The sequence below is a fragment of the Eleutherodactylus coqui genome, chromosome 13, assembly GCF_035609145.1.
Source record: "Eleutherodactylus coqui strain aEleCoq1 chromosome 13, aEleCoq1.hap1, whole genome shotgun sequence".
NCBI classification, from domain to species: domain Eukaryota; kingdom Metazoa; phylum Chordata; class Amphibia; order Anura; family Eleutherodactylidae; genus Eleutherodactylus; species Eleutherodactylus coqui.
The window spans coordinates 21653282-21665195 of NC_089849.1; the positions used below are offsets into that span (position 1 = coordinate 21653282).

The following is an 11914-nucleotide window of genomic DNA, read 5'->3' on the forward strand; positions in this document are numbered from 1 at the left end:
TATGGTTCCTTATGACTTTATAGGGGATTTTACTTTTTGAATGCAATTAAGTGCAGCAGTGAGGTGTGCGTGTGTGTGTGCGCGCGTGCGTGCGTGCGTGCGTTCACAAACTAATGTCTTGCCCAAAAGTGGGTTATGCCTTCTGAAAGTTTGGGAACCACTGTCTAAGGCCATTTACACACGGCCCAGAAAATCATGCAAGACACAAATCTCACACGAATATGGACCCCACTCTTTTGAAAGCGGCCATACACTCGCTCTATCTTTGCGCATTCCTCAGAATGCATCGCCCATGGTTTTCAATGGGGCAGGAAAAACATTGCGCGGCGTGTGAGGTGCATGCAAGTGCGATGGGAGGAACAATGGGGAACTCTTGCCGATCCTCTGATGCGGCTGAAAGCTGCGCCGGAGGATCGTAACATCGCAGAACTGATGGGAGGCGTTTCTGAAAAACTCCTCGGTGCATCACGTTCACGAGTCTTGTTGGATACATTCGCTCAGGCGAGTGACTATTCGGATTCTAGTCGTCCGGTGTGATGCCGCCTATGGACTGTAATCACTCTACTGTATAGTATACGTAAATCTATTGCTGACACAACAGAGATAAGCGGGACGATTAGGTGCCGCTCATCTCTTCCTGCAGGAGCAGTTGGTCACAAATCTCACTGCCAGAAGCATCCTCTCTGCGGCAGCCGCTGATTCATTGTCACGCAGCGCTCCCACCATTCTTAAGCAGCTGCAGTGTATATTATACATTTCTGTGCCGCAGCTGCTGCAGAACCTCACAGCGCACACACAACAGTGCAGCATACAGTATAGTATGATCTGATCATGCAATAATATTATATTATATGGGGTTATTACTTGCGTCTCTCTAGAAGCTCGGAGCGCTCATTTCTGTTGTGTTTCTACTTTCTAGACTTGTCCGTGGTCCAGTTACCTCACCGGCGCCTGTGACCCTGATTTTACCAAACACCCCGTGAAACAGTAAGTCCTCACAGCCGGTGACTGCGCTAAACATAGATGACCAGAAGAACATATCAAAGGGGCTGTAGAAAAACTATTCCTGTGATATGGCCGCAGCCGTGTCTGTCTGATGTCATATGCATCCATCGGGACGTGACTGTGATGTCACCGCATCACTGCGACATGAGGGACAGACTACTATGCAGTTGTATCACTAGAGCTGTGCTGGCAGTTGTGCTACTACAGCTCCTCCCTTGGGTTGTCTTGCTTCAGGTAGTATGAGATGAAGTGTGAAAATACCAGAGGCATTGTGCAAAGAACAGGAGACACTGAAGACCAAGAGCAAATCGGATCAGTTTAAAATGCTGAAAACGGAGATGAAGGGAAAGCAGAGTTTTTTTTAAAGGAGCCCTTTGATGGATCTGCCAAAAAAAAAAACGGAAAGCACTTTGAATGGTCTTATGGACCAGACTCGCCTATTCAAGTCAACGGGGAGAGACAAACAATGGACAAACACGGAAGTTTTTTTAAAGAAGGAGAAAAAAGAATTGGACTTACTTCAGTTTTTCTTCTGACATGAACAACACATGGCATACAGAGGATAAAAAAACGACACGGAAAAAATACGGAGGTCACAGAGCAGCGCATGAATGAAAAGTGTCCGTTTTTTTGCAAACGCCAGTGTGCGCCTAGCCTTACTGACAGTGTGGACCGAGTGCATTCAGTAAAATGGGCCCATAATAAAATGTGTGTATGAATAGCAAATCTTTGCTCTAAAGGTCCTTTAATACGGCCGATTACCCAAACAGTCCTTCAAACCCTTTTGTTAGGAGGTGTAAGAGGACCAACGATCAGCGATGAATGAGTGAATGCGCATTTGTTCGATTGCTCAGTTTCAGTGTAGCAGCGCTCATTCTTGGCCCGTGTAAATGAAAGTTAAACAAGTGGCGATCAACGTGGGTCAGTCGGCGATCACCAGATTGAGCAGACAGTTCAGCCAGCCTAGAAGGACCTTTTAGATGCTGCGTTGTCTAAAGTAGGATCATGTTCTGCATAATCGTGTCATACAGTACTAAATATTACCATCACATCATGCTAAATTATACAGCCACAGAGTGCCCAGATGAGTTACATAGAACCGAAACATATAGCAAAAATACCAGCGCAGTATAAGACCGCCTGCACACGGACGGATTTTAACTACGGAATCCGTAGTAAAAGGAAGTAGGACGCATTCACAATCGTCCGCAAACAGTCGCAATTCGTTTCCGCACGAAATCGCAGGTATTCCGCGGTGGAAACTCGCTTGCGGAATCCAACCCGTTTCTGTGCAGGTGGCCTAACAGATCTTACTTGCACAGTGCTGAAATATCGCCACCACAAGGTGCCCAACTAATAGTGCTGCATAGAGCCGGCTACCGGATACACAATCCATCTCCTGAGCCAGAGGGAAGAGGGCAAACACAACCGCTGCCGGGACACCGGAGGGGGGCATGAAGCCTCTTAGCTTGACCTGGCGATATAAATCTTCTTCTAGCGCTCACCTGACCCATTTCTCCCTTTATTCCTTGCAGATTTATGGAGGACAGAGCCAATTACTCCCTGAACACAGACGACCCGCTGATCTTCAGGTCCACTCTGGATGTGGACTATAATATTGCAGCTAACCAAATGGGGCTCACAGAGGAGGAGTTTAAGCGAGTGGTAAGTTGGGGCCTAAATAAAAAAAAAAAAATTGCAAGTAAATGTTTTTTCGCTCTCTTTGAGCTTTTCGTCAGTTTTATCTGTTTTGGAGAAAGCTGGGTGACAACCGCTTTGGCTGCCATGACGGCTCTCCCCGACCCCTGAATGGCGGATCTTCCTGCTCTCCTATGGGCGTCTTCATCATTGCACTCTCGGGTTACTCTCCGACATGTAACCAAGCGAAGGATGTGACGTAAATGTGCTCCCACTCCAGCAGATCAACCCCTTCACCCTAAAGGACATGCATGTACGTCCTCGGGGTGCGGGATTAGTTTGGAGCAGGATCGGGAGCTGATCCTGCTTGCAACAGCCATGATCAGTGTGCACACTGATAACCCTTTAAATGCCACGGTCAATTCAGACAGTGGCATTTATATACCCTGAGCGGCTTTCGGGGGTCTTAAACAGCCCCATTGTGATGAGATCTGAGGAGCCATTCAATGTAGAGCCTCGTGTGGTGTAGAGTGTTAAGGTAGAAGACATGCAGTACTAAGCTCTCGCTCACGACCTGAAGGTTGAAAGTTCAATCCCCACTTGGATCAGGTAGCCGGCTCAAGGTTGACTCAGCCCTCCATCCTTCCAAGGTCCGTAAAATGAATATGTAATAAAGGGGGGTAATGAATAAATTACATGAAAGCGCTGTAGGATAAGTTGGCGCTATACAAAAACCAAGATTTATTTATTTTATGTAGTGGTCATGGCAGCCCAAGGCCTTCTGCAGGCCCCCAGGGCTGCCATGTCGTTCAAGTCCCCTATAGAGAGTAAAAAAAAAGTTATTGTAAAAGATAAAGAAATTAAAAGTTAACAATAACTTTTTCTAAAATAAAAAAAAAAAAGTTATAAAAAAAATAAAATGGCATCATCGTGCCTATAAAAGTCAGATCTATCAAAATAAAGTTTTATTTATCCCGAATGGAGAAAGTCCTCGTAAAAAATAAACGCACACCGCCAGAATAGCGGTCACCCCATCTGCAACACCAAATGTAATAAAAAGCAATCAAAACGTCATATGTACTCTAAAATAACCAATAGAAACTACAGGACATCCCGCATAAAACAAGCCCCCGCACCACTATGTTGCCTGGAAAATCAAAAAGGAATGTTTGTTAGAGAATGGCGACAGCATGTGAGCATGCTGGCAGTGCAGTGATGAACAGGCAGAGCGCAGTTGTTGAACTGTGAGCATGCTGGGAGTGCAGTGATGAACAGGCAGAGCGCGGTTGCTGCACTGTGAGCATGCTGGGAGTGCAGTGATGAACAGGCAGAGCGCTGTTGCCACACTGTGAGCATGCTGGGAGGGCAGTGATGAACAGGCAGAGCACGGTTGCCGCACTGTGAGCATGCTGGGAGTGCAGTGATGAACAGGCAGAGCGCTGTTGCCACACTGTGAGCATGCTGGGAGAGCAGTGATGAACAGGCAGAGCGCTGTTGCCATACTGTGAGCATGCTGGGAGGGCAGTGATGAACAGGCAGAGCGCTGTTGCCACACTGTGAGCATGCTGGGAGGGCAGTGATGAACAGGCAGAGCACGGTTGCTGCACTGTGAGCATGCTGAGAGTGCAGTGATGAACAGGCAGAGCACGGTTGCACATTGTGAGCATGCTGGGAGTGCAGTGATGAACAGGCAGAGCGCGGTTTCCGCACTGTGAGCATGCTGGGAGTGCAGTGATGAACAGGCAGAGCACAGTTGCTGCACTGTGAGCATGCTGGGAGAGCAGTGATGAACAGGCAGAGCACGGTTGCTGCACTGTGAGCATGCTGAGAGTGCAGTGATGAACAGGCAGAGCACGGTTGCACATTGTGATCATGCTGGGAGTGCAGTGATGAACAGGCAGAGCACGGTTGCTGCACTGTGAGCATGCTGAGAGTGCAGTGATGAACAGGCAGAGCACGGTTGCACATTGTGAGCATGCTGGGAGTGCAGTGATGAACAGGCAGAGCATGGTTGCCGCACTGTGAGCATGCTGGGAGTGCAGTTATGAATACACCTCTCATAGTTGTCAGACTGTAGGAAGAGCAATAATGGAGGCCATATTGTTTGTGGCGCTGACTCTCTTCTCTGATTTCAGAACATTAACGCTGCAAAGTCCAGCTTCCTACCAGAGAAGGAAAAGAGAGAACTGCTCTATAAACTATACGAAGCGTACGACATGGTGCTGACTACAGGCCTTTGAGCTGAATGTACCGCAAGACGCTGGGAATTGTCGTCTTTCCTAACCGCTCTCATCATAGTCTCCCGACAGACCACATTTTAAGGACGGGATTATTTGCAGGATGAGCTGCATTGCAAAAGGTTAGAAAAGATGGTCTGCAGGCCAGATCTGGTATTGCAGCTCAGTCCCGTTCACTTAAATACTGCAATACCAGACACAGCCATGGACAAGAGTGGCGCTGTTTTTGACACGCTTAAAAAAAGGACACTTTTTTCTAGTCTAACACCCCTTTTAAATGTGGAAATGATGGCGTCTGTCTGAGGATATTGGACTTTTTGGAACAGAGCAGATGTTCCTCAGTGCACTGTTACTACACCATTATTACAGTATATACAGCCTTATCTTCACCTCATACAAGAACTGTGGTGCTGCAAAGGATGGCGGGTGTTTGTACATCCAAACCAGATTGTAAGCCCCTATGATCATATGAGCGGATTGAAACATCAAGGACGTTGTTACTGCTTTTGTCGCCATCTACTGGAGGGGAGGACTTCTCACCCTTTGCATAGAAATTGTATAATAGCAGCACAGAAATCTATAGCAGCAGCAGAATCTACGCAGAACAGTCTTCAGCGCAGGTAACGGGGCTCGACAGTCAACCAGTTGATTACCTTGCAGCATCAGAGAGTAACGCCTGGCTGGGGATACGTGCAAACCGGAACTTCACTTCTGTAATAAATATGCATGACGAGAACCGCCACACCAAAAAGCTAAAGAAAATGTTTTGTAACTATTTTCCAACTCTTGTCTTTGTATTTCGTGGAATAGAAACCAGGTTACGACACCATCTGGGTGGTTTACATAACAGGATTTGGTATTCACAGCATTTATTTCTATTACTTCTAAGGTCAAAGGGGTCGTACTGCAGGCACATGTGGATTACGCCCTGTTCACCTAGTTTTCTGCTTTACAAAAGTCGCAATTTTGAACACAGTGTAATACACAATTTTCCCTGTGGGGGTGCTGCAGGGACACTAAACACTTACTGCCAGGTTACCTCTCAGATCACAGCTGATAACGCTGTGCAACACCATTTTTGTAACAGATAAGCAGCTTATAGTAACTTTAGTGCGCTGAATTCAAATATGGTATCCGTTTTTCTCCGCCATGTAAGGTTTTCCAATTATCGGGAATAATGTAATCTAATTGCCGTTGTATTGTATTTTGGGGAAATCTGCCTCTACAATTACTCCAGTCGGCTCGCCTGGTCATTGGTTAGACTAAATAAAAGAATCGAAATCATAAAACACAAATACATGTTTTGTATCGCTGCATCCGTAAAAGTCTGATCTATCAAAGTCGCGCATCATTTACCTCTCATGGTGAACGTCATCCGAAAAAAAAAAAATTAAGAACGCCAGAAATGCACTTTTTTGGTCATTTTGTCTCCAAGAAAAAAATGCAATAAAAAGCGAAAAAAAAGTCGTACGTGTTCCAAAATGATACTAACGAAAAACTACAGGATGTCCCGCAAGAAATGAGCCCTTCCATTTATTGCGCGCAGAAGATGGCGGCAGAAAATAATTAAAAAAAATTAAAGATCTTTGAAAAAAAGATAAAAGTAGTACAGCAAAAAGGAAAACTCCATAAGTTTGCTATCGTAGTAATCGTACTGACCCACAGAATAAAGTTATCGTGTCATTTTTGTTGGGCCGTAGAAACAAGACGCACCATAAGATGGCAGAATTTTGTTTTATTTTTCATTTAACTGTACTTAGAACTTTTAAAAAGTTTCTCAGTACATTATATGGTAGATTAAATAGTAACATTGAAAAATACAAGTCATCCCACAAAAAACAAGCCCTCATACAGCGCCGCCAATGAATAAATAAAGGAGTTATGATATTTTAAACAAAAAAAAAAAAGGCTTGGTCACTAAAGGGTTAAAGAGGTTGTCTCGCGGCAGCAAGTGGGGTTCAGCACTTCTGTATGGCCATATTAATGCACTTTGTAATGTACATCGTGCATTGAATATGAGCCATACAGAAGTTATTCACTTACCTGCTCCGTTGCTAGCGTCCCCGTCGCCATGGATCCGTCTAATTCTGATGTCTTCTTGCTTTTTTAGACGCGCTTGCGCTGTGCGGTCTACTTCCCGGTGAATGGGGCCGCTCGTGCCGGAGAGCTGTTCCTCGTAGCTCCGCCCCGTCACGTGTGCCGATTCCAGCCAATCAGGAGGCTGGAATCGGCAATGGACCGCATAGAGCCCACGGTGCACCATGGGAGAAGACCCACGGTGCATCGTGGGTGAAGATCCCGGCGGCCATCTTGGTGAAGGAAGAAGAAGGAAGAAGTCGCAGAGCGGGGATTCGGGTAAGTAATAAAATTTTTTTTTTTTTAACACATCCTTTGGGGTTGTCCTGCGCCGAACGGGGGGCCTATGGAAAAAAACAAACCGTTTTGGCGCGAGACAACCCCTTTAAATAACTTGAAAATGAGACGTGCTGTTATTCAGTTTTACGAGTGTAAGGCCTCCTTCACACGGGCGCTTTGCTAAAGTGCTACAAATCACATGTATGTGAAGCCCATGCTTTACTATGGGTTAGTTCACATGCGATGTTTTGTAGCATGCAACAACCCAACACAAAAACCTCACGGGTCTGGCAATATGCCCACGACACGGGAGGTTTTGTAGCCCATGTTTCCCTATGGAGCCTTTCTTTCTGTTGCATCGAATGAAAACACTGTTTTTGTGCGGTGCGATGCAACTTTAACAGCAAGAAATCCTATTGTCAAAGCCTAAACAAAGCGCTAGCTAAAGGAAAAATAACAAAAATACACATACATCATCTTACAAGTGCTCTCCAACACTGCCGAGCTTCTCTTCGGGCTCCAGCACTGTTTCTCTTCCATCATCTTCTGGCTGGGGATTGAAATAGCCCCGCCTCCTGGAAGCGCTGGCTGTGATTGGCTGACGTTCGTGGGAAGGAGGCCTAAGGGTGCATTCACACGGGTGAGTGCGGTATGTGGCTGTGAATCCCGCCCCCATATTGCACTCCCCACCATGTGAAAGCCCCAGAGATGCGAGGCGTTTCATGTGAAAACCACCTCGCATCACTATGAGGACGAAGGCATCCTCCGACATGGCAGTCACAGCTGCAACAGAAGATCGGAGTTCCTACTTAATGATTTGTACTATATACTGCAATACTTCAGCTGCAGCTTATGGAATGGTTTCTGGGGAGGAAAAACAACCCATTTTTTCTAATCCTGATCAGCCCTGTTACCGGTTGGTTATTGCATACAAGCTGGTCAGTGACCAGGAACAGAGCTATTTACTAACAACCATAAACCTGAACACCAAAGTACAGAGATGGGACCTTACCTGAATCACCACCACACTATGGCTTCCGAGGTCTCATGCAAGTCCTGACTCAGCAGTGGAGGTACCAGATCCATTATGGGAGGCGGCACAGTTATTACCGCACCACTTACGGAGAATCCGCTTACAATAATGGTGTTGTGATGACAGAAGATCAATAGTCCATTATGAACTGCAGCCTCCGCTCCCGGTCTGCAGCCAAGTCTCCTTCCCCAACAATAAGTCTGTGAATTACTCAGAACCGGTCAAATGAGCCACAAAGTGAGTCCATACTAGAACATGTGAACCAATGAGGTCTATTGCGTTAGATATAGTATGTTTTGACTTTAGTAAAGCATTTGACAAAGTATCTCATACTATACTTATTGAAAAAAAAACAAATCTGGGATTGACAAGGCAACTATTAGGTGGATTCACAACTGGCTGAGTGATCGTACTCAAAGAGTGGTCATAAATGGCTGCACATCCAAGTGGGAGAATGTATCAAGTGGGGTACCACAAGGCTCTGTACTGGGCCCGGTGTTGGTCAACATTTTTATAAATGATCCAGAGGAGGGAGTTGAGGGGAAATTGATCAAATTTGCCGATGACACAAAGCTAGGAGGGATAGGGAAGAGAGAGAGAGGATTCAAAAAGATCTAGAAAAGCTTGAACAGTGGGCAGCGACTAACAGAATGGTATTTAACAAAGGAGAAATGCAAAGGCCTACATCTGGGCAAGAAAAATGAAAAAAGACTAACAGAATGGGAGGAAATGATCTAAGCAGGAGCACATGTGAAAAAGACTTGGGTATACTAATAGATTATAGACTGAACATGAGTCAACAATGTGATGCAGCAGCCAAAAAGGCAAACACAATTCTGGGATGTATTAAGAGAAGCATAGAGTCTAGATCATGTTAAGTCATTATCCCCCTCTACTCTTCCTTAGTCAGACCTCATCTGGAATACTGTGTCCACTTCTGGGCACCTCCCTTTAAAAAAGACATAGATAAACTGGAGCAAGTTCAGAGAAGAGTTACCAAGATGGTGAGCGGTCTGCAAATCATTTCCTATGAAGAACGGTTAAAGGATCTGGGAATGTTTAGCTTGCAGAAAAGAAGGCTGAGAGAAGACTTAATAGCTGCCTACAAATATCTGAAGGGCTGTCACAGTGCAGAGGGATCAGCCCTATTCTCATCTGCAGAAGGAAAGACTAGAAGCAATGGGATGAAACTGAAAGGGAGGAGACACAGATTAGATATTAGACAGTGAGGGGGATCAATGAGTGGAACAGGTTACCACGGGAGGTGTGGAATTCTTCTTCAATGGAACTCTTTAAACAAAGGCCGGACAGACATCTGTCTGGGATGATTTAGTGATCCTGCACTGAGCAGGGGGTCGGAGCAGATGACCCTGGAGGTCCCTTCCAACTCTACCAGTCTATGAGTCTAATTTATTGGCATTTCACTTATTACAGATGTGGCAGAGCTGAACTTGTGGCGGTGCATCGTCATACCAGCATGTTTTTTCACGGTGAATCGCACGGTGTGAAGATACTCTAAATGTTCCCCACTGCTGGCAGTTGTTGGCGCTGATCTCTCAGCAAAGCGATGTGCCTTAGGGTGCGTTCAGACGGAACGACAACTGTTCAAAAGCATGAAAGTGAACGATAATCATTTGGCCTAAACGCAGCCAATGACGAACAAGAATCATTCCTCTTCACCCGGGATAAAGATCATCGTTGGCTCGTTCAGTTCTCATTGCGTTTAAAGACTTCCCGCTCACATAGCGAATGCGAAACGCTGAATGAGAAGTGAACGATACTCAATGATAAATCCGCCGGCTGCATGAGTGCAAGAGAGCTGAAGAGGACATTAAACATACATGAAAAAATACACGTAAACGTACATGAGCAGCCCCTTAGACACAATGGCGCTGGAGCTGCTCGTCTGCGGTTATATCCCATCCGTGCTAAGCAGTGCTGAGCTGCGCTGCTTTTGGATATATTAGTTGAGGCAGCCACATTGCATACGATCGTAATTTGCTTGCTGCACAACGCCTGTTTGTCAGAACAATTCCTGACATCCTCCTCTGACCCCTTTTGGCAAAAGCTGTTTCCGTCCACAGGATCCCCTTTCACTGGATGTTTTTTCTCGATCACGCCATTCTCCATATATACTCCCCACACCAGTATGCAGTTGGCAGTGACATCCCGGCGCCGGCTAGTCTAGCACTGCTGACCCGGCCTCGTTGGAAGTCGCTCAGATCACTGGATTTTCCCATCTAATGTGGATTCACTCTGAAACTGATCCACGGAAAACTTGTCATGTGATTTTATGCTGCACTCGGGGGTCACTGGATAATTTCCAGACAGGGAGGCGCCAATTGTGAAAGGGGCGGGGTCTCTAATAAAGGGGCCATTCAGGGTAATAAGGCCCATTTCAGACGTTTGCATTTTAATGTCCATAAATACCCACAATGCAACTGAAGCTAAGTAGGATCACCCCTCTGGTGATCTGGGGATGGTGATGAAATGCTGCATATCATGGCTGCCTGAAACCAGTCTAACGGTCTTAAGATGAAAGCAAAAAGAAATCCAAAACTTTCCAGTTCTAGTGAAAAAAATAAAAATCCTTTTTTCTTACCAATTTACAAAGCATGGCGTCACAAAAAAAGTCCAATCGAAGCTGCGATTAAGGGCAGAATCCGCCTGAAAAGCGTAAGAGTTACGGACGCTCATGTGCCATCAGGGTTTGAAAGTATCGCCAAATACAACGAGGAAGCCCTTAAACCACAGCTGGAAGGTGCTGGACTTTTTTTTACCTTTCAGGTATATTTGAATTAAATGAAATAACAGTGATGCGCCCACTGCCCTCCGTAGGGATATAGAGTTGTAATGCTTTACCCGGCTGTGGGGTGAGCTGTGCCACACGTCACTTGGATAGGTCATCAATAGTTGATCGTGGGGGTCCACTACTGGGGAACCCTACCAACCTACTGATTGAAGTACCCTGTGGCGCTTGGGTGAGTACCGCCGTTGCCTCAGTCTGTACCAGTCATGCATAGCGCCGTACATTGTAAAGTGGCTGTTGCTGGTATTGCAGCTTATTCCAGTTCCTCTGGATAGGACTCATCATTTTCATTGGTCACATGACCCGAGAACAGCTGTCACATGCCTGAGAAGAGGCCACAACGCTAACCAGGGGGCCGCAGCCTCTTCACTCAGATGATCAGTAGGGATCCTGAGTGTCAGACCCCTGCTGATCAACTACTGATGTTTCCAGAAGACCCCTTTAAGCATCTCCGCAACAGTCGCCCTCTATAGAAGCAAACAGAAATAGCACATAGTCAAAGCGAATTGCAATTAACCAGAGCAGAGGCTTGCAACCTGAGGATCTCCAGCAGTTGTGAAACTAAACTCCCAAGATGCTCCAACATCCCCAGTGCATGCTGGGAGTTGTAGTTTCCCAACAGCTAGAGTGCTTCACTGATCTCCTACGTAATTTGCGCTAAAAACATCCAAAATGATTGGTTGCGGTCGGCCGTCCTTGCTGAGACTAATGATCTAACAACATGCCCACCTATAGGACAAGCAGGCTAGGCTTCTCTGGGACTTGTGGTTCCACAGCGCCTGGCGCACTAATATATATATCTCACTGCACTGCATTCTATAGAAACGGTGAGAAAAC

At 46.0% G+C, this 11914-nt stretch overlaps 1 protein-coding gene across 2 annotated transcripts in view; it reads left to right on the plus strand.

Annotated features, from left to right (window-relative positions):
• ADA (adenosine deaminase) overlaps positions 1-6175 on the plus strand; it is a 99463-nt gene extending 93288 nt beyond the window's left edge. For both annotated transcript variants that reach the window (XM_066586269.1, XM_066586268.1), the window contains exons 9-11: positions 920-987; positions 2541-2670; positions 4779-6175. In XM_066586269.1, coding sequence (XP_066442366.1) covers positions 920-987; positions 2541-2670; positions 4779-4883 — 303 coding nt within the window. In that variant the 3' untranslated portion in view covers positions 4884-6175. The remainder of the gene's footprint in view (positions 1-919; positions 988-2540; positions 2671-4778) is intronic.
• The last annotated feature ends 5739 nt before the right edge of the window (positions 6176-11914 follow it).